At 36.2% G+C, this 24,231-nt stretch overlaps 1 protein-coding gene across 2 annotated transcripts in view; it reads right to left on the bottom strand.

The window, feature by feature from the left end:
- Positions 1-24,231, bottom strand: part of LOC140150825 (syndetin-like) — a 61,259-nt gene that overhangs the window by 31,837 nt on the left and 5,191 nt on the right. For both annotated transcript variants that reach the window (XM_072172963.1, XM_072172964.1), the window contains exons 2-16: positions 20,776-20,862; positions 19,703-19,744; positions 18,511-18,579; positions 16,759-16,836; positions 15,348-15,401; positions 14,638-14,708; positions 12,347-12,464; positions 11,377-11,412; positions 10,707-10,789; positions 9,667-9,808; positions 8,979-9,119; positions 7,372-7,510; positions 6,454-6,545; positions 5,617-5,711; positions 4,636-4,734 (exon numbers count right to left, since the gene is read on the bottom strand). In XM_072172963.1, coding sequence (XP_072029064.1) covers positions 4,636-4,734; positions 5,617-5,711; positions 6,454-6,545; positions 7,372-7,510; positions 8,979-9,119; positions 9,667-9,808; positions 10,707-10,789; positions 11,377-11,412; positions 12,347-12,464; positions 14,638-14,708; positions 15,348-15,401; positions 16,759-16,836; positions 18,511-18,579; positions 19,703-19,744; positions 20,776-20,862 — 1,346 coding nt within the window. The remainder of the gene's footprint in view (positions 1-4,635; positions 4,735-5,616; positions 5,712-6,453; positions 6,546-7,371; positions 7,511-8,978; positions 9,120-9,666; positions 9,809-10,706; positions 10,790-11,376; positions 11,413-12,346; positions 12,465-14,637; positions 14,709-15,347; positions 15,402-16,758; positions 16,837-18,510; positions 18,580-19,702; positions 19,745-20,775; positions 20,863-24,231) is intronic.

Genomic DNA, 24,231 nt, shown 5'->3' with positions numbered 1-24,231 from the left:
TAATAAAGAACGGGCCATAGCTCCATTATTCGAGAAGATAGACAAAATTTGATTAGATCCTTACAATGGACCATCTTTCTACTTTCCAACAAAAAATAAAAATTATTCATGTGGTGTTCGGTTGTATCTTTTTTTGACCTGAAAACACTTATAGTTTTGCCCTTTTGAAAAAGTGACAATTTTGACCTATTTTTGAGGTGCAAAAAAACTATTGGCCATGACTCCCAGGATATTGCAATTGTGGTTGTGAACAAAGCAGACCATGCCACATTCAAAATTGATATAAATTGCTTGGGGGATTATATCAGTAAAGCGGAGTGTTGCCAGAAAATAACACATTTGTTGAAAAGGGCTAAATTTGACTGGGAGTGTTTTTCCCCTGTATTTAAGTAATACTGAACATATTTATTATGTTTGTGCATCATGTTATCTCACAATTGAATGTTTTGGATTTAGATATTAAATATTAAACGAATTCAATTTCTATTTTGATATTTAAAGTGTTGCCAGTATTCAAAAACTGCATTTTAAGGTATTTTAGTCAAATGACTAGTAATTGGCACATATTTAAAAGTCTAAAACCAAATGATAAAAGTATAATCACTTGGATTATACTTCTGAATATTGATGTAGCAGGCCTTTCAACTCATTCAACAATAAGCTATGGCAACTGCAGTGTTGCCATAAAATAAGCAAATTTAGTACTTTCTTTCTACAGACTACATTGTTATACCCTGATTTTTGGGAATTTGAGAATTTAATTCTAAACAAAGTGTATGTTTTAATGTACTATATACACGACCTGTGTTAACAGAAAAAAGACACACTTCTGAGCTCTTCTGCATTGCAAACATTACAAATAATATGGATTTGTCTGCCCTATTTCTCCTAACAAGAGTTATTTAACATGCTCATGATCGGGGTGAATTTTGGTGGAAAACATGCTCCTTACGCCGTTTCTTTCTTTCTTTTTTCTTTTCTTTCTTGCTCCCTCACTTCTCTTTAATTTTTTTCTTTCATTTTTGTCAGGGGGGGCACTCTTCTCCCTGTCCCCACCCTTAGCTACGCTTACTGCAAACAGAACAAAATGTTGACACCGATTTTTAGTCGGTGCATAACCAGTTTTATTTTTGATGCCTCTATTGAACAAAGAATTGTCCAAAGGTGAAAAGCATCAAAAGTTGCCCAATCGCGGATTTGCATCACTCGACTTTACGCTGTATTTTATTGGCCCTCTATATATTTATGTTTAAATAATGTGAGTATATTTGGTTGAAACACAGCACAGGCTATATAGACATTTCCCAATAAATTTTAAACACTTCTTTTAAACACTTCTTTTTCTCTTAAATGAAAAAAAAAAAAAAACATATTAGAAACGGTAGAAACATTTCAACTTTGAAAAAAAAACCAAGTTCAAATGAACATTAGGAAACATATATTAAAAGGAATAAACCAATAATCTGAAAACATCAAAACACCGTAGTGCGGATGGCGCTGGCATGCGTATATATTGAGAAAATATTGAAGATAAAATAAGCAAGAAACTGCAGCCTAAAATTAATGCTAAATCGAACCCTTGAAATATAGGCCTATTGAAAATCTAACTGGCAAAATCATGCAACAAAGAAGAAAACAATGGAATTAAATTGCGAATATCATGAACATAAGTGAAAATAAGAGTAACATGATTATCAATGTATCATTGCCCTCTATCCCACCTTTGTCCAGCTGATACAGTAGCGTAACCAGGATATGTTCAGAGGGAGGGGAGCATATTTGGGGGAGCATATGGGGAAAATAATATTAATTTCTTCAAAAGAGTCACAACCGTTTCCATTAATCAGGGACTTGAAATAATTATAGCAGTCACTTAATACTCCTAATTAGTCGGAGCATGGAAGAAGCTATGCGGTTAATGCATTTCTTCAATGTAGCGTATGTTTGAAGTAATAAAAATGGAATAAAAATAGTGTAATTTTAAAATAAAAAAGAATTCTCTGTAATTCTTACAATAATATTATCCTAGAATATATAAAAGTGTACTTGACATGCTTTGTACCAGGGACGTAGCAAGCGGGGGGACATGGTGGACAAAGTCCATGGGCCCCGGGGGTTCAAGGGCCCCAAGCAAAAGAGAAAATGAAATAAGCACTGATTAAGTAGCTGCTAAAAGGCAGGGCCGAATTTACCTTGGTCTGGCTAAAATTTGGAGTCCCCAAACTCACCGTGAGGAAGGCATATGCTGCACGCAAGAGGTCAGTTTGGGTAACAAATTGGGTGCCTTCTATAAAATCGACAGTGGTGGCAGAAGCATTGCAAATTAGAGGAAGATAAGCATATTTTGTTCGATCTTACTAGAACATTTCTTGTGAAATTAATTTTTAATTTCGGACCATTTTCGACCAAAATGAAGGTGAAATTTGCTAAGTGAAGCTAGTATGAAAAATTTTGCCATATTTTGGTCCCAAGATATGCTGTTGCGCTAAGGCGCAAAATACACAGGGCAATTTTTGGGACCCTCTGGCCCAATGGTAATCACGGCCCTGCTAACATGTCGTCCCTAACATGCATGCTATATTGAATTAGTAAAATAATTTTGACACACCCTATATGTTCTATTCATTTGTAATACACATGAAATCTATGGAATTGACTTGAATACAATAAACAATGCAATAACAAGATTTCAAGTGGTAGATTTAACTGTCACCATTTCTGCTGGGAATTTGGCCACTCAAGAATAGCATTTCACTCAGTCTACGGTAAAATTTGGCACACCCTGTAAAATAAGCAATCATTTTAGTAGTTTCATGTCCTATGAAATCATTCTGTTTTCAGACTAGTATGCAGCTTATGTTCGCTTTTTTGCACACCCTGTAATATAGTGATTGTACAGATAAGTAATTGACATAAATGTTGTAATTTTAGAAAGGGCAAACTGTGTACTTTCTTTTAAAAAAATCCAGCTAATTATAGTTACTGGGAAATGATGAGATTGGCATAATACTATTCAACTTTTTGTGTGAAATTACTTTGTTACAACCTATATTACCTATCGATCACCCTGTATAATTATTCAATGCTAACTAATGTAATGGCCATCTTTGAAGCATAAGATTTCCAGAAATGTATGGGTTTGCATACTTTTCTTGAACTACATTTGAGATATAACCAAAAAGGTGCAAAAGGAGGTGATTTCAACCAAATTTCCAAATGTGCACCAATGGGGTACCAACTTAAAAATGTGACCAAGTACTAAATTTGATTATTTTATGGCAACACTGCAGTTGCCATAGCTTATTGTTGAATGACGTAAGGCCTGCTACGTCAATATTCAGACAATATAGTCCAAGTGCTTATACTTTATCATTTGGTTTTAGACTTTTAAATATGTGCCAATTACTACATGTAGTTATTTGACTAAAATACCTTAAAACACAGTTTTTGAATACTGGCAACACTTTAAATATCAAAATAGAAATTGAATTTGTTTAATATTTAATATCTTGATCAAAACATTCAATTGTGAGATAACATGATGCACAAGCATAAAAAAATATGTTTAGTATTACTTAAATACAGGGGAAAAGCACTCCATGTCAAATTTAGCATTTTTCAATAAATGTGTTATTTTCTGGCAACACTCCGCTTTACTAATATAATCCCCCAGCCATTTATATCAATTTTAAATGGGGCATGGTCTGCTTTGTTCACAACCACAATTACAATATTCTGGGAGTCATGGCCAATAGTTTTTTTGCACCTCAAAAATAGGTCAAAATTGCCACCTTTTCAAAATGGCAAAACTTTAAGTGTTGCCAGGTCAAAAGAGATACAATCGAACACCTCATGAATAATTTTTATTTTTTTGTTGGAAAGTAGAAAGATGGTCCAATGTAAGGATCTAATCTATTTTTTTCTATCTTCTCGAATAATGGAGCTATGGCCCGTTCTTTATTAGGCAAATTTCAGCATTTTCAGCCTGAAATAAGCTAAAATCACCTAAAATACATTTCGGGTCGTTACCATGGCAACGGGTAACATATGAAGCGAGCAAAGTGGATTTTTACAATCTACACCCAAAGCCCTTTCGACCAACACCATAAAAAAATTTTGACCTTGGCCAACCATGTATGATAGTTAGGTGGGGTCCCTCTTAAATACTTGTTGTTTTATTAGCACAGCCCAGATACACAAATCATACACCACTTAAAACGCTGATAGCCCAATAAGGACCAAAGAGTACCGACTCCACCATATTTGCATGTCGCTCATAACGGGCAAAATAGTATACCTCACCTCTGGATTATTTTCCCTATGTGCCTGGCAAATTTTATTTCAAAGTATGTGGTTGCTTGCATTCTGTGTATAATGCATTGTGCCAAAAACTATGCGCTAAGCGCTGCATGTAACGCTCCAGCTTAAAGATGCCCATTATCTTTTGATTTTGACATAATTACCTGAACAACACAGAAGGTACACTATTTGCCCTCTATATTAAGTGACAAACAAATGTGCGGATTTACCATAGCTTTACACACAGGTAATTTTGAGTCTACTCTTTGGGTCTAATCAATCTTGGATCAGCCAGATAATTTGGCAAGTTTTATGCAAACTGGATTCATCACCTACCTGTGATAATTTTTGAAATAGTTGAGACTCTGTTGTCGGATGGAGTCATGTAAACCTTCAGATTTGCTTCCGCAAAATTCCTCTCCAACTGTGATTAACCTACAATAAACACATTCAATTCACTATTTAATACAATACACAAGAAAACTACTTTAAATTTGATTCCCTTGGTGTCTCCCAGAACAGGGCAGGGCAGGGAAGGGTATCACAAAGGGCACCCCAACCCCGGATTGGTTAGGGATATGACCTCATAATGCCCACCAAGTGACTACTGCCAGATCGACCAAATCCACCACACTATGCATATACACATTCTCTGCACACTTCATGAAGTGCTATGAAGGCAAATCCACACACCACTTAACTGCCGAACAAATTCACTGCCCTGGGCTAAATCGTACCAGAGTCCCCCTCAATATGTCTGTAGTGCAGAGTGCCATCTCTGTTGTCAACTTGGCCAATGTCTAGAGGCAGGGTGTAGGAGTATAGCCAGTACCTTTGTTAACCAAATCCTACAAATCACCACGGAATAGCACCGCTTTTGTTATATGAAATGGGGTTGCAACTCACTTATTTGGAACCCACTCGACTATTCCAGCTCAAATCCACACTATCCCTGTGGAAGATGTTGGAATATTTCCCACAGGGAGCATATGAATTTCAAATGGAATGAACACATTAGGCAGCTCCATTTGAATTTCATACACAATCTGAAAAAGATTGGACCGTAATCTTCTAGGGGGAGGGTAAGTTTCAAATGAGAGTTGGTTAATTTGATTTAAAATTTGTACTCCCCCTGTGGCAGGTATTTCAAATTTTCCACAGGTAAACATGTGAACTTTAAATGGATTATAATGAGGTGCTAGTGCATTTCATATCCTTTCACCTAATTGATCTCTGCACAGGCCTTTGTCTGGACCTTTAATTAGGACCAATATATCTTGACATAGCAATAATTGGAATACATTGAAGTCTACTCACCTATTGACAAGATCCAAGACATAGATGAAATCATCATACTTGAAACTAGACAAGTCTGTCCCTAATAAATAAAGCTTCACTTTCTGTTGCACATCCTACAGGAAGAACACAAGATGCAGGATGAGCAACATGAATGGGTGCTAACTATGTATACTGCACTCCCTATTTAAAGAGCAGTTGCTTAAAAATGTGATAATCATATTCACCATGCACTTCTCAAATGCCATTCCTACCATCCTACCTGATTAGATGCTAGACCAAAACAGATCACAGGACGGATTTGTCTTATTTTCAGTTCTGTATTTGCAAAATGGCAGGGGAAGCGATGGGTTGGAAGTTAAAGGCGAAGCTATTGAAATCCACTTTAATAGATTGTGTACATGCACATATCACACATGGGTACCAACATGGGTATACAACAAAGGCCCATTGGAGTCTTAACACCTGCGCATTATAAAAGTTTGTGCATGTAGCACTTAGCACTGTTACGCAGGCCTTAAGCTATTAATTGGAAAATGTTTTAGGGATGGCTCCAAAACCCAACCAACAGTCGACTGCAGGTGCACAGTCAGAACCAGTTTCTATCAGGGCTGAAAATAGCTTTTTTGAGAACTACCTGAAAAAGCTTGTGAATTCAGCCTTAAAAAACCCGAAACAGGCAGAAAAAAATAAATAAAAATGCGTAAATTTGGTCAACAAAACTGCCTGAATTCATTCAAAAGCCTGAAAATTCTCATGCCTGTTTTATTATTTGGAACAATAGAATACGGCTAAACAGACAGCTCTACTAGGCTGCCAATGGTCAACCAGTGGTTGGATTTTGAAACCATGCCTTACCTGCCATATCCTTGTCAGACCGTGTGTTAATTTCTGCTTGATGTATTTTTTGTTTAATTGAGCTTCAACATTCCCTAAATCACTTGCAACATCTGAAAGAGAACAAAAAGAGAAAATTAATGATGCAACAAGTTCAGTTTTAAATTGTCACATTTTCTAAATCATCTAGAATAAAATACTCAGAGCATTGGCTGTGCTGAGAAAAGTGGTCCAAAATGCAAAAAGAAACTAAGAACAGACACCCAGACCAGATCCCAGACAGCATGCAGCCTTTTTCAACTAAAAATAATCCCAAACCACCCAAATGTCCTAATTTGCATATGCAAACTTCCATTGCAGAATGATGCGCTTGGAATTGCCAAAATCAGATTCCCAGCTCGGATTTAATCATCCAATCAGATTATTCGCTGATAAACATATTCATGATGTAGGCACTGGACTAAATGAGCTGTTTTACCACCGTAGTTCAGCTCAAAAATAAAATGGAAAAGGTGTCTCGTAAGAAAGCTAAAATAATTTTTATCATTTTGTGGGTAAAAAAGTAAATTTGTCCACTATGTTATTACAACATTGCTTTAACCCCCTGAGCACTACCTGCCGATCTAACATTGCCTCTGATTGGTCAATTACATGATTCTTCACTTTAATCACCAATCAGAATGGAGCTTTGCAAATAATTCACCTCAATTTTTTTGTGTGGTGAAATTATTGTAACAATGTTGCTGATTGGTCCAGTTGCATTGATAATGAAAACTTCTTTTTGGCCAATCGGCAGGTAGTTCTCATAGGGTTAACCATATATCTGGTTTGGTCCTGGCGCCACTGAAGGGAAGTGTTGTATTTTGCTGGGATAGGGTCATGGACTTGAGCAAAAGTTCCTGAGACAAATTTATTTGTTTGCTTTACCCAAATAATTACCTGATTCCTGCAATGTGGGGCTGATTGGTTCATCATTTGTCTCATGCCATTCAATGATTTTATGATAGCTCTTCATCACTTCCCATAATGCTTTGCACAAATCAACTAGACATGGAATGTAGGTATCTGTTGTGATATGCTGCAAATATGAATGGGAAAATAAAGGAATTATTTGGCATTCAAGGTCTCCTATCATTATTTCCGAAGGGATGAACACACAATTATTTGAAACTTTCTCTATGAAATCCGCGAAGTGCATATTTGTGACCATCCATCTCAAACCGCTCGTAAAGTCGGCAAATTGTATTTCGAGTTACAGTCCAAAATGTGCATCAAGCTTGTATTCATAATGTACCCAATAATTGTCCTACAAGTTTCTCATTTCAGTCCAGTCCGCACATCAATCTTTAATCCTATTGTTGAAGAGGATAATAAGCTTATACTTATAGTAAATAGCTTTAGTCTTTGTTTGCTATGGCTAAATCCTGTTCAAGTGGTGGGTTAACCAACAATTAACAATGAGAGGACATTCCTGAACCTCGTTGACTTGGGAATGATTTGAAGTGACCGCCAATTATCACAATTTAATATTTAATACCAGCAATGTAGAAAGTAGCACCAAAATAATGTACCCTTTTACTGAAGGAGCAAAGTTGAACAAGCCATAACTCCGCTTCTGGATATCGTTTGAAGTCAAATGATATATCATTGTAAAGCTTATGATATATATTTTCTAAACAGGGAAGAAAACAAAATTGACCAGGGGCCGACTTTACGAGCGTTTCGATGTGGATAGTCACATTTATGAAAGTAGTGACCATAGCTAAAACAACTTCACACTTGAAACAAGGGCGGTTCTCAAACCACAAAATTGGTCCCTAATGGGGCTTGAACCAGCTTTTTTGACCATAGCTCAAACAACTTCGCACTTGAAACAAGGGTGGTTCTCAAACCACAAAACTGAACCCTAATGGGGCTTGAACCAGCTTTTTTGCTGATCAAAAATAATTGTAATCCAAGTGCTGATAGGATAAATCTCATTAGAGGTTAATCACTGCGCATCAGTTGTTTTGAGGATATTGTGAAATATCTATAAACATTGTGCTTTGGAACCAAGGGATATTCCAAGGTATATTCCAAGGTCCAAAGCACAATGTTTAAATATTTTACAATCCCTGAAAAAATAACTGATGCACAGTCATTAACATCATTCATAACCGTCACTTTTCACTTTTTTTAATTCAATTTATGCCAAATTTTCTTCTTTTTAAATTTGAAAAAAAAAAACCACTATTGTAACTGTCTTTAGATTTCCGTGTAAAAATCGAATAGCCTAAGAAATACCGCTAGCAACCAATCACACTAACGTGCAATCACGCGATTTCCAAATATGGTTCCCTGGACCAATGCACTCTACCCATTGCTGCCCGTCCCAAGTAGTAGACCGAGTGAACTGACAACTGGATAAAGTATTGCCTGGGCTTAATAAGCATCTTCAAGACTGTGCACGTCCTGTGCACATGTTGATGAAGATCAAGCCAGGTAGCGGCCACACCAGGCCATGGTTTTCAATCTCTTATGGTATTATTAGTTATCCAACTACTTACTGTACATAAATCTCTATAGTGCATCTTCTGGAAGTTTGTATCCTGTGAGCCACTGACAAGCTCCACATAACCAACTACTATAGTAAATGCTGTGTTGTGTATAGCACTGGTATAATGCATGTGTAATTGGTCCATGGCAGTCTGAGGAAGAGATGTTAAAACAAACAAGAATATTTATGAAATCAATCTATTTTGGTAAAATAATTTTCTTAATTTTACATTTAGGTGGAGAAAAACAACAATGCAAAACACTAAACTAAAAGGAAGCCCCAACATTGATTAATTATTACGGGTACCTATATAACCCTAACCTGCCAGAAGTTAGTTTGGATGGAGGTACCCAATGTATTGCCTTCACCTGCATCTGGTGTTGGGCTTTGTTGCACATGACTAGGTTAGGTATCAAATCATTGATGCTATACATCATTAAATTATTTGGCCAGAAAAAGACGTTTTGTCTCAGAAAATGAATTTTTAAAAATTAGGAAAATGGTATACAATGTGCAATTTTATTAACAATTTTGGGCCGCCTTTTTTTTCTTACTTTTTCCCCTGAAAACTAAAAAGTGAAAAGAGAAAAAAAAATCCTCCAAAACATGGAATATGAGACAACCCTCTATTTTGAGGCCTTAATTACATGCAGCGCTAGCTGATTGACTAGGTTTCTAGTGGTCATTTTTAAGCCTACCTGTGTTTTCCCCAACAGCTGGTAAGCTGTCTGCACCTTTTCATAGTGTTCAATATCAAAGTTACTACATGTCTTGGCTAATGCTTGGTCCAACTGCTCCTCTATCATCTCCATCGTATCTTGTAACTTGGAACTCAACTCACTGAAACACAATAACGTTAATGCGTCATGCATTTGCTTCATGTTGACACAATAACAAGGTTTTGGTAAGTTCCCCAAAAGCCGATTTATTATTTATTTCTCTATTTCATTCGCCATCTTAATTTAATAGTCCGTCTCAAAGCGTCATACCCGCTGGATTGAGCAAATTTCAGTTTTTTTTCTGCCGTTTTATTTTTTTTTCAAATAAACCAGACAAAAATCTCACATCTGACAATGTCGGATGTCAAATTAGCCTAAATCGTAAATCTCAATAAAATTCTTCATCTTGACCACAATGAAACCTCCTTGAGAGATGAAAAGTGATCTATTCTTGTCAAAAAGCTCATCCCACAGATAAAAAAAACTAAAAAAAACCTAAAAAAGGAACACATTCGGCATTAGGTTATTAACTTGGGAAGGGCTTTGAGACAAACTATTAAATTAAGATTGCCTAACCTGGATTGAGCTTTTAATACACTTACACTGTTCTCAGGAGGTAAGCGATGAGTGCGCAAACCTTTGTAACTCTCAAAGCCTGAGGATGCAAATTATTTGGCTCTTGCCGGAATAACAGGAGGTACACGATTTGTCCTCCATGAGTAACAAACCAGTATGGTTGATTTACCATGGTGCTACACACAGGCCAATTTTGAGTAAGTTCTCTTTGAGTATAAGGCCAAACAAAATTAATTCTTTGTCTCACATCACTTCTGACTTCAAAAATTTAATGCGGAATGAGGCTTTATGAGTCAATTTACATTTGAGCTAGACAAAATTGGAACACCAATGTTTTTGCTTTCCAGTGACTCTAAACACCCTCCTGAACACCATATCCAAAAAAACAAGATAAAAGGAAACAGGGTAAAAATGGTAATTTGCATATATCGAACAAACTCTACCTGATACATCTGTAATGTCTGAATGTACTAGCAGCTTTTTGACACTCTAGACACAACTGAATTGCCTCAGGGTAGTTCTCCTCCTGGAATCAATCACAGATACAAATAATACCATTAATTAATCTTTTCAATTCTATACCATTATGGTTGTACGACTTCAGCTTTTTTAGGTACTCGACTACAGGCAGAAAATCAATTGAATGAATACTAGGTGTTGCGATGTTTTTGCAACATTTACTTCTCAATGTTTTCTGTTAACGTTGACAACAATGAAATTATCAAATTGTCAATACGCCGTAGAAGTGACGTCATAATCGGATTAACTACCACAGCAATAGATGAATAAAATTTTTGAATAGACCGCCCTGCACTACAAGCAGATTGAACTAACCACCTGTGTATGTCAGCAAACATAGATTGAATACAATACCGCTCTTTTCAAAGATACTTATCTTACAGGTGTGAGTGATCAGCCTTTCTTTGACATCTATGGTTCAATGCATCGGTACCGCATGAACGTTGTAGTGGTGGGCAGTATAGTCAAAATTGTATTCATCTATTTTGCTATGGTAGTTAACCCGATTAACTCCGTCACTTCTACGGCGTATACTCTTGACATGAGAAGGGAATAAAATAGTACTTTTCTAATACTTAAAATAAACACCCTTACCTCCATCATCTCTCTCAATCTGATGTCAGTTCTTTGCTGGAAGTGAAAATCACAAAAAAACCAACAAATGTTAGTACAAATATAACATTATACAAAATGATTCAAAGGAAAGTGTAATTGATAACACCCCATGTTTTCTACCCCACACTGAGGCCCATCACTCAAACATTCTTAATCCTAGTTCTGAGTTCAATTGCTCCAGCGGTTTAGATACTAGAGGCAAAAATGTGATGTGATCAAGCAAAAGAAGTCAGATGTTGTGAAATTTGATTTTGAGATAGATACCATATTGCCTGTAATAAACGGTCCCCTCTAATAAACACTAGACTAGAGAGGACATGAGTTGAGAAACTTCATCAGAAAGGTCACAAATACTCAGATTTGTCCTGTTCCTGTGTGAGTGGTCGAGCTTTTGGCAGATGTGTCTCCGACTTCATCAGGTGTCCTTACACATTTTTCAGATTGTTATTGGGAAAGGAACAAACTCATCCACTATGCCAAACACATAATTATGTGACATGATCAAGGGGAATGAGTCACATGTTGGCAATTTTCAATTAGCAGTTTTTTAATTCATTTTTTGCCAGTTTACAAATGCTACATTTTGATGCAAACCCCATTAAAATCGGACATCTGGTTACTGAGTTATGAGCAATTTACCAATGGCTGAAAACAGTATAAAACAAAAGAATTTGACCACTGTTTTTGCCAATATCTCGAAAACAATATTAGCGACATCTGACCCATTCCCCTTGATCATGTCACATATGGTCTATAACATGGGTTCTCAACTTTTACTTGTTTGAAGGCCACAAGGGAGCCAAACACATTACAAACATACATGATTGAGGACCATATACACCCCATGGGCTGCCTGTTGAGAATACCTGGTCACACTTTTATAGGAATTTCTTAAGTCTACTTAATGGTATGTATAGACTCAAGACTTAAGGTGTAATATAGAACTTACCAATGTTTTAATGGTATGTAGACTCTTCAGAAGACTTAACAGTTGTAATCTTTTCTTATGATTAGCTAAAATACTTAAACTAGCAACAGTGAAACCTTGTTTGGCCATCTCCAATTGCCTGCAAGAAATATCAGGAATTTTGTTTTAAAAAGGGGCACATAATATAGACTATGGGACATATGGCATTTATCTTTCACTTCCGTAGTCCACTCTTGGGCAGAACATAAAAACATAACAAATCAAGAGTAAATATATGTCTGAATTAATATCCAAAAAGTTCCCACGTTTTACTTTACTCATTTAGGAGTTATTTGGGGTTAAAAATGTGTTTTTCTTGTTTTTTTTCCATTTTTACCCAAAAATGTCAAATATTAAAATCGCTGTAACTTTAAAAATAAATTGAGTAGAAATTTCATTTCTATTGTAGATGTTACATGTCATATGGATTTCCAACACTGGTGAATAAAAATGTCATAGCACAACTCTAAAATATAAAAAAATGGCAAAAACCATATTTTTGTGCTATTTTGGACATTTTTGACCTAAAAATGTAATTTTGCATGGGAAAAAAAATAATATATATTTTCTTGATTTAAAAATATGTCATTATATCAACCTAGTTATTCTGAACAAAAAGTTAATGATGGTGAATGTCTGTGACCTATAGTTTTTGATCTATGGCCTTTCAAATTCACATATGGACTAAAATAGCATGTTTTTTGTCAATTTTTCCAATATTAGGCTGAAAATGGTACTTTTTTGTAATTTTAACAAAATTTTCAGTGTTTGGAAAGTGGGAACTTCACATATATTATGGATATATTATAGTACTTTCATTTTAAGCTAGTTGTAGATCCACTGGTAGCTCGGTTTCCATGGCAGAAGCAATTATATCGTCAATTTTACTACTTTCAATGCAGCAAAATCATTTTAGTCATCATTTTACTGCATTGAAAGTAGATAAAATTGCTGCTACCACGGTAGTGGGCATACTAGTGGATCTTGAAATGGCTTAACATTAAAGTACAATTACAAGTTCATATTATTAAGTGAAGTTCCCACTTTCCAAAAACTAACAAGTTGGTTAAAATGGCCATAAAGGACCATTTTTGGCGTAATATTGGAAATATTGAACAAAAACATGCTATTTTAGTCCATATATGAATTTGAAAGGGCCATAGATCAAAAACTATAGGTCACAGACATTCACCATCATTAACTTTTTTGTTCAGAATAACTAGGTTGACATAATGAAATATTTTTTAAATCAATAAAATTTATATTTATTTTTTTCCCCATGCAAAAATTACATTTTAGCTCAAAAATGGCCGAAATAGCACAAAAATATGGTTTTGCCATTTTTTTTTTTTTTATATTTTAGAGCTGTGCTGTGACATTTTTATTCACCAGTGTTATACATCCATGTAATATGTAACATCTACAATAGAAATGAAATTTCTACTCAATTTATTTTGAAAGTTACAGCTATTTTAATATTTGACATTTTTGGGCAAAAATGGAAAAAAAAAAAAAAAAACACATTTTTAACCCCAAATAACTCCTAAATTACACAGTAACGTGCAACTTTTGAAAGTGGGAAATGTTATATTATTGATCAGTGATATAATAGCTATATTTTCATGTATAAACCATCCTCTACCCAGAAAGGAGAACGAAAACTACTTTCTGAAGCACTTAGCAAGCCTTGTCCCATGGTCTAATATGAGAAATACAGTATCAACAAGTAGACCGCCTAATGTGTCTTACGTTATTTTGCTCGTTTTGTATTGCAAGGAGATCACTGTCTTACGCGACGCTCAAGAATGTTTAAAGAAAAATTGAAATTCTTCTATTAAAAATCTCAACGTGTAAGTGCATGTACAATATACACTATTATTGGTGTGGACTCATATAATTATATGCATTTTCACATTTCCAATACTATCACAACTGTGACACTTGTATATATGCTCGTACAATTGATGCAGTCACTTTCTCCTTAACTGTTTTTTACCCTCAAAGTTATATATAGGTGCATATGATGATACTTCCATACCGATTCATTTCATAAATTTGATTGACAGCTGCTAGCCTTTTATTGTAATTTATTCCAGATGTGTGAGTACATTTACGAGGGTAACATAATGGAAGTATACTTATTTGTTTACAGAAAGTACTATACTTCTTCAATCAAATCGAATCATAGAGGAAATCAGACCCCTTCATTATTTACTTGTTTGCTATGAATTCTTGACTATCCCTTTATATCTTTTTGAAATAATTCTACATACCTTCTGCCATTGCTGCATATAATGTTAGCTGTTTGTAGTGATGCTTGAAGATTGGTTACTCTATGCAACTCCTGGGAAAAATATAAAAGATAAATTAATTTTATTAAGAGACATTTTAACACACATCTGAAACAAAAAGATAGCACATGAAATCAGTTAAGTGTAGAGTTTTTAAAATTTATTTGATATTGTTCACTTCTTTGAATATGTCAGGCGCATCACATACTGATTTATTTGACACAACATGTCAGAGATGAAATCAAAACTTGACAGCCGGTTGACAGGCGGTTGAACCGTGTTCCAGTTTTTTAGAAAGAAACCGTCTCCAACAGGACAAAACCGGCAGTCGACCACCGGTGCAATTCTGATTCCATCCCTACTCAAAAGATTGCTCAATTAATTTCCCTCATAGAGCATTTTTATGAAGACAAAGGAAAGTTTTGGTGAAATTTATGTGTCAATCTTTTGAGTAACATTGTTTAATATGGTATTTTAAAAACTCTTACGTGTGCCCTTAACTTGGAGATGCTATATCAGTGATTTGATAACTCAGAAAATCATCATAATTTTTGTAAGAAGGATAGGTGTCCTAAGACAAGTCCGCAGCGTTCAACACATTTAGACTTTCAGGTGAATCACATAGTGTCTAAATTAGTTGCCAGGACTATAATTGACCATTAGCAAAACAATGAAAAACAATTTATTCTTACCTTTGAATATGCCGAGTGATTTTCAAGAACAAGGTCTGACACCTTCTTTGAAACCTGCAGGATTAAACAGATAGTGTCTTTCAATCAAACTTGCAATAAAACACCTTTATAGACTTAAGCGGAATTTATACTAGATCGCTGAGCGATAGCGATTGGTTTTTAGCCAATGAGGTCGAGCATGTTTTGTTGCGTTAGGAAATCGTGCTACCTCATTGGTCAAATGCCAATCGCTCGTCGCTCAGCGATGGAGTATAAATTCAGCTTTAGTGTCCCATGTCAACTCCACAAGACCTCTGCACAAGTTACAAATTGTCATTGCCCATGACCACTCATGACTGTTTGATGTATATAGAATTGGCTTCATTATTAACTGAATGCAAACTATTGATGGCGCTATTTATCCTAAATCATATTTCTTTATTTGCAAGGGTTAGGTGATTAATACCGCCATTAAAACAGCTGGAATAGGTGAAACAAGCAGCAAGAAAATTTTATAAACATATTTTATCAAACAATAAAAGGAATTATTTGTATTAAAAGCTTGAGAGGGCAATTTCCAGTAAATAAATAGCACCACCAATTTTGTCATTAATAGATACATTTTATATCAGAAAAAGCTTTAAAAAATACTATAAAAGTGAATAATTTTGTAAAAGAGGTGAAATTTAAGTTTGAGAACGACTCAAAAGCATCCGTATACATTAGCACGATATCACTTTTAGCTGTTTAAGCCTAAAATTTGGTTATACATGATGTTTTGTTTGAAAAACTAATAAATGATTCCATCAAACAACCGTGCACTGTGGCCGCATATCATTCCATAAACAACTACTCAGGGACTTACAGCTAAGAAGCACACACCCACAATAGGCTATTCCAGTTGAAATCCACACACTTATGAAAGACATTTACACCCCCCCTCATCGGGTGTAAATTTCAACTGAAGTCATTTACACTCCCTGTGTGGACGATTAAGATCATGTTTACCATAAGGGGTGTATGGACATCAACCGGAACAGCCAGTTGCAGCCATACCTTTGCAGCCAGGATCAGCTCCCTGAGATTCATATGGGTTATAACGGGACAATCAGCAGTAAGTTCTTTGTCCACAAGTAACCTCAATTTTTGACAAGAGCAAACAGACAGCACTGCCTGGACTCTAACTCATACCTTCACGCACCAGAGTTTAATGCCTTTATCTTGATCGCTTACAACTTTATACTAACTGTTGATGCCATTTACCACAGTCTTTGATAAGTTTTCATTATGCTCCTTGAATTAATCTTGATTTCTCTTGTATCATCACATCCACCTTGGTCTTTATGAAATGGTGGGTAGCAAATGCCTTGCAGTATTTATGTATTGACATTCCCTTGAAATAATTGGTAAAAGGCATAAGTAGTATACTTACTGAATTCAGTTGACGTCTAAGAAGGTCTCTATCTTGCCCAACCTTGTTTAAGTCAAGTTGATCCAATTCAGGTAGTTTCTAAATGAGAACAACAAATTGGACTTATGTTAATCCATAGTCAGCATTATATATTAAACTTAAAGACACCAAAATAAAACATAATTTCAAGAATATTTTTTCTTTCGATAATGAACAACATGGAATAAATATATGATATCATTCCCAATTGTCTAATTGATTCAGGTAATGACAAAAAGGCCTCTCATTGGCTAATTGAAAAAAGCACGTCATTACGAGTCTCAACTGATAGTCACCCGATAAAAAGAGTTACCAATTTACTGAGAAATGGCCATTTTTCTTACGAAGCATTAAACCGAAATAGATAGACAGTACACGCACACAGATAAATTCTGTCAAAAATAATTTGCCTTACTGCTCATTGATACATTAACAAAAATCAATTTGATTGCCAATTTATGATTTTGATTAAAAGAGTGTCTGCATACTGCATATAATACACTATACTGATAATGGCATTATTAATGAACACTACATGTGGCAGGAATATTGATACACTGCAGCAGTCATAAGTACATCCAACTGTGTGCAAGAGTTTTGGTTTTCCAATAATCCTTCTTCCCATCAAGCAGCTGCGGCATGACCTCCTCCAACCCTCATTGCAGCTCTGTCTGTTGAAGCATTTCGGCATGGGCTTGCTAGTATTCACCTACCACAGTTTGCTGATGCTAGTTTATACTCGCATTATAAGTACTAAATAATTTTCCTCGTTCAGCACTATAGCACTTTTGTTCCTCTCACCATTGAAGGCACTGTACTTAATGAAGATGCAGATTGTGCATACCTTTGTAATGCTGAAGCATAAAGATATCAATTATCAGCACTTAAATGTTTAGTTTCCATATGCAACAATCCAAAATGGGCTATCCATACACCACCAATATGGAAGACATGACATTAATCTCCCACACAGGGGGTGCAGATTTGAAATTGGAATCACCCATTCACATAATCCCATTTAAAATTCACACACCCTATGTGGACGATTAAGATGAATTCTTAGTCAGTGGGAGTGGTCTAATTTGTAGACACATTTCTGATTGGACAATTGCATGATTTCGGGTGCCGTTTATCAGGCCGTAGACAACCCCACATCATAAATGCGTCTCGATAATGTGTAACTGCAGCGTGTAGAGGTGCGGCGTATGTATCGCGCTGGATGCGTGAGACTAGTGCGGAATCTGTGAACGCGCTAGCAATACGCACAACAGAATATGTGAAGTTGTAAACAAGTTTCGTTCATTTTATAATGAGGGGAGTTTTTATGACGGTAACTTAGTTTTTGCTTAAAAAATTGGTTTACAGTTATTAAAATAATATTTAACTGACTAAGAATGAGAATAAGCGATAGGAATTTTTATTTTGCCTATCCTCTACCTATGATGAGCGACAGGCAGGTCCAATATTTTTTATTGTAGTGGATACGGCTGCGCCGCATCCACTACTCAAAATATTGGACCTGCCTGTCGCTCTATCACACGGTAGAGGATAGGCAAAAAAAAAATTCCTATCGCTTATTCTCTAACTCTTCCATATGGAGTGTATTTATTTAATCAAATGGAATAGTCCAATGGCAGATTTACCATAGTGTTACACATGGGGCTATTCTGAATACGCATTCTTTAAGTCTACTAAAATCTCTTCTCTTTAGGTTCTCCATTAATTCTTACTCACATTGAGTTCATGAAGATTGCTGTCAAAAGTCTCATCACCAAAGTATACCTTCTCAATGCTCTCAAGTACCTGCAACAAAAAGAACACAGTAGGATTGTCAATGCGGTATCATCCGTAACTTATCCTACATTTGTATGTATGTATGTAGTGAGTAAACTCCGATAAGGCTACTGTATTCAACCTAACTAGACGGCACTCAGTGGACATTTCGAACTTATAAAGCGCCCCCTGTAAGCATGCAATTGCGTAAACAATTGCTGGAAAACACACATCCACACATAAAGAGTGTTATTGGCTGTGACATCTGTTAAACAGTTCTGCGCATTGTTGACATGGTGCCTTCAGGAAAGAATTACTAAGATCTAACTATTGTATGTTTGAAGGTGCAAAACTAACCACACATGCATGCTCCTTTTCTGCTGCAATCACAAATTTCAATCATCACGACATATCGTAAACAATCCATTCCGAGTTTGATTGACAGGTGACGTCAAATGCGAACTAGTATTCTAACTTTTATTCTGGGGCACTAAGTAGGTCAAATATAATGTACAGGGGTTCATCAAATACAGTGGCGGCGCCAGGAAATTCTTTTCGGGGGCATTAGGGGGGCAAAGTGAATTTCAGGGGGGGCAAAATCAACAAAATTTATGCATAAAATTACCGTAATAAGTTGAAATTTTTGTACACATAGATCCAAATACAAGGTATCATATTTTATCTTAGAAATTTCAGATGGTGCTGATGAATCATTGGGCTATTCCAGTTGAAATTCATACACCCCCTATGGAAGAAATGACCTTCATCTCCCACACAGGGGGTGTAAATTTTACAATTCAGGTAATTCCATTTGAAATTTACACTCCCTGTGTAGGAGATTAAGGTAATATCTTCCATAGGGTGTATGGATTTCAATGGGAATAGCCCATTTCTCACTGCATATTGATGGTCAACTTTTGATACACTTTTGTTGAGAGTTTAACTGCTCATCTTTTTAGTTATTTGGGGGTATTGTAAAAATCTAAACATTTTCGCGCTGGAAATGAGGAATCATATCTTGAGGCTTGTAATCGTGGGAAATATTCTAAGGTCTGTTTGTGTGTTTTTGTGCATGCTAACGAACAATTTGATTCGAACATATATACATGTTAACGTCACTCACAAAGGTTATGAATTTGTGATAATTAATTACCTCTGCATCTTTCATTGGGTCATTAGGAAATTCACGCTCCTCCTACAGATAGAAAAACAAAAAACACATATAAGTTAATGCTTTAATTTGAATCAATTAAAAGTTTCAATTCAATTTTAGAAAGCCATATATATCTAAATGCCAGCAACCTTTTTTACACAAACTAAGTCTTAATCATAAATGAGTAGATCTCTGAAACCGGGAAAGGTCTGCAAATGACCGCAATTGCATGTGTAATGTATTCGCGAAATATGTGAGATATAACGTCCGCAGTTGCTAGGCAAAATTTCATAAACACAAATATACACACATTCACAAAAAATGGCGGAAAACGTCCTTGGTATGTCCATTGAGTACGGATTCAGATGGCTGCATTTGCATAGTCTTAAATGGCATCCATGTTTGGAGGCGATTTAGTCAATTACACAGACGGGGTGGGTTAAATGAAGCCTTTACCCGTTAGTTTTAATAACCGAAACATTTATTTCAATCGGCTCATAACTTTTGAAGATATGCCCTTTTAAAGAAATGTATCTGTTTTTCACTCTGTCCACGGAGGAGGTTTGGCTACTTCAAAGATTGAAAAGTGCATATATCATGCATGAATATAAAACATTCCTCGATGATAACTTTATAACATAACAACTTTATTTTAGGGAATGGGCTTTACCGGTGGGGCTTATGGGTTATAGATTTTGTTAAGTGTCATTAATTTGGGCGAAATTGATGTGGGATGGGACTTCTTTTGCTATACTTGCAATTACTTATGTTTTTCTCGGTTATTTTATGCCTTTTTGTTTTTATTATGTTTCTTACTTTCTTACTTTACTGTTTCTTGCTTTCTTTTTATTGACAAGAGTGAAAAACAGGTACATTTCTTAAAGAGGGCATATCTTCAAAAATTGTGAGCTGATTGAAATAATTGTTTTGGTTTATTAAAGCTATTTATTAAAACGATTAAAGGTTTCTTTGCATACCAAAATACATTTGATCAACTTTACAGAAATAGGAGAAAAAGAGGGCACAATGAGGGCCTCTTTTTTTTGGGACACCCTGTAGCAGCATAATATTACCTTCAATGTGTGTTCAATTGATTTCATAGATTCGGGTGTGGTGGCCGTTTCCTCTGTTGGACTCCTGTCCTCCCTTGAGCCACTTCCCTACAGGAATGAAATAAAAATAAAATTGGAACAAGTGTTAAGAAAGGTGAAGTAACTCCATACCAGGAGCAACCGCCACTCAGCTCAGGCATACTTGCTCCATCTTGCACTCTCGGACACAAAGTCAAAGTCAAAGGGGACACTTACCGTTGTACTCAACGGGGGGAATCACAGAACATGTCATTACATAAATACCTATTCAGGCTATTGTGAAACAATTCAAAAAGTTCAATTTCTTATCAGCTCCAAATAATTACAAAAGGAAAAGCAATTATTGGAGTTTTTTACGTGGAGAAAATTGACTTTCGAGACTGTACAAACCAATAGGGATTTAACGAAGGTGTCATCTTGTCAGACGTGAGAAATGGGTAAGTGCGCTGCCGCTGGATAGAACAACCCCAACCGAGAGAATGTAGAAGCTAGTAATAAAGTCAGAGATAAAAAGACTAGTTCGCGTCTGACCGTGACGTCAGGGCAAAAGCATGCTGTGATTGGTTGTCGACCTGCACAGTACCGGTAAGGCATTTTCTGCTAAGTTGTCAGAATTTCAGACATGAACTAGTCTTTTTATCTCTAAGTAAAACTAACTCTTTCATAGTCATACAATCAGAAACGAGCACATCCTGTCTAAAAGTGGGTTTTCTTATTTCTAAAGATTGGTACAGTAGCGCATTCATGAGGTACTAATTTCTATTGTCTTAATTTCTGTTGTGATGAACATGCATCTATTCAATTCTCCCTCACTTCCATGGACATGGTGAATAAAATGATGGCCATCGAGGTCGCGTCACATCATTGAAGTCATGAATATTCATAAAAGGAAGGTTTATTTCAAACTCTAATCGTGACGCGCAGGTCAAATTGCTAGAATTGTACATTAAACACACCTAAACAGACACAATGAAATTTGCAGGCAGCAGCTTAATCAGCACCAATATTGCAACATTGAAACAAACAACTATACAAACATCCAATCCAACCCAACCACATCCCCCCAAGTAGGTAATGAGGATAAAAGTGCCTTGCCCAAGGACACAACACGTTGGCACGAGCATGGCTCGAACTCACAACCTATGTATTATGAGTCGGGCGCCTTATCAACTCGGCCACACGTGCTCCCATGATATTTGTATTGTTCTCAGAAAAAAACCTGCTTTTCTAACTATGGCGGCATAATGGCGCTCTAGGTGAAATACAGCAAGATAATGTCAGATAGTAAAATGTAAACCTGTATTTTAGCTATGTATGTTAAGGTACTTTAAAGATAACAAATACTGCCTCTCATAATTCATATTGTGCTGACTCTAGGTTATTCACTATACTGCTTGATACTATCATGACTAGATACTACTGCTAAAATATTTGTTTACTTAAAATTGTATGGTAAATTAAGATGGGTTCTTTGTAAATCTTTTTTTTTTAAATGTTTATGTGTATATTCGTTGTTTTGATTAAATTATAATTAATTGTTAGTTAAAAGGTGGTACATCGTTATCAGGCCTCGGCTTTGTGATGTACCTGCCTTCATAAATATTTGTTAATACACAATAATTGTAGATCGAGGCTGCCGCCGCCGATAGATGGCTCCACAAATTCGCCGCACATTTTACTCAAATACAAAAAGCTTTGGCGCATAGCAGTTTTTGGAATATTCAAACATCCAAGCTCCCTACCAGATACGCATTTCTGCAATTTTCACCTGGTTTTAGGAATTCTGAACCAAAACACCTCATCACTTGGTTTGTACACAGCGCACTACCAAACCGGAAGTACGAATCTCAGTATTGTTGACATTGGCGATCATCATTTCAAAATGGCGGCGCCTATGGAAGGACGCATTTTTCGCTGTATTACTGTTCATGGATGTTGCCGAGTCGGCTAAATACATCGTTGGCAGGTTGAAATTGTAACATCAAGCTATTGTTTCCACCTGGCACTCAAGTAAGCTTGTTTTTAATCCAATTTCATTATGGAAGCTCAGAAAGTGAAACGTCAACATTGTCAATTGACTTGGCTACCTACCCTGTACATTGGCTACCTACAGCACATCCATGACATCATCATGCATCGGTCGCGATATTGTCTACATTTTAAGCTCCGTGGCTAGCCCACTTTTATCAATTTTCTTTAGTTTAATTCTTCGTATTTTGGATTATTTCGCGATTCTAAGTGTTTTTGAAACCTTCGAGTACCAGTAGATGCTGTTTTTGAACTCACAGCTTTTAACATTTTGGTGTATTTTGAGTTGCAAAAATTTTCAGTTTCCCGCGGGTAGCGGCCATTTTTTATCTACGTGTAAACTCGCTACTTTGTGTGCTGACTTGTGGAAAGTGGATTACGTTAACTGTATCATTTCTTCAGTATATTTCTTCAATACTGGATTATTTTCGCGATTCTAAGTGTTTTTAAACCTCCGTGTACCAGTGGATGCTGTTTTTAACCTCGCAGTTTTTAAACATTTTGGTGTACGGTATACTGAGTTATAAAATTTTTCATGTTTCCCGCGGTTGGCGGCCATTTTTAAATCTATGTGCAATTTTGTGAATTGTATTATACCATGGGTCATTTTGAAACCCATTATTCGACATTTGTTGCTATTATATTGTGCCTTGGAATAGGTCTATTCAGTGTGGACCATGTGTTGCAGAATTGCCACCACCTCGATGTGGATCACTGGACTGCGCCGATAGATGATGCACTTGTTTCCTGTAACTGCCCCGCATTACAAACAATTATCGTCATTCAAAACGTTTTACCATACATAATCTGAACCGTACGTCTAGATTAACTCTTCTGCTATTGCTCGCTGGGGATGTTAACCCAAACCCAGGACCACAACAATTAAAATACCCCTGCCAAATTTGTAACACAGCTGCCAGGTGGGGCCAGGATTGTATTGAATGTGAGAACTGTAATAACTGGTTCCATAAATTTTGCCTGGGCATGAGCGACGAGGTGTATGACGATCTTGCCAATCATGCATCTTACTCATGGCTCTGTGATGGCTGCGGATTACCTAATTTTCACTCCTCGTTCCTCATGGACCTAAATGAGCTGAAATCAAACAACAGTTTTGATGCCCTCACCGATTTGTGTGATGATTCCATCGATAGTTTACCTACGGACTCCAACTTTGATAGTCCTATGAAAACTTCTAGCCCTGTTAGAAGTGGACACACTGTGACTGATAAATCAAATAAACGCAAAACAATGAAATCCAAACCTAAAACTCGTTCTCTCAAAATATTGAATGTTAACTGCCAGAGTGTGCATGCAAAAGCGAGCTGGCTTTCAGTACCTCCTCCAAGAAGAGGAACCTGATATAGTTGTGGGTTCTGAATCATGGCTTCACAGCAATATTACCTCCGG

This window comes from Amphiura filiformis, chromosome 4 (genome assembly GCF_039555335.1).
Source record: "Amphiura filiformis chromosome 4, Afil_fr2py, whole genome shotgun sequence".
NCBI lineage: Eukaryota > Metazoa > Echinodermata > Ophiuroidea > Amphilepidida > Amphiuridae > Amphiura > Amphiura filiformis.
Note: the sequence above shows the minus strand (reverse complement) of the source record. Positions and strands in the feature narration are given on the sequence as shown.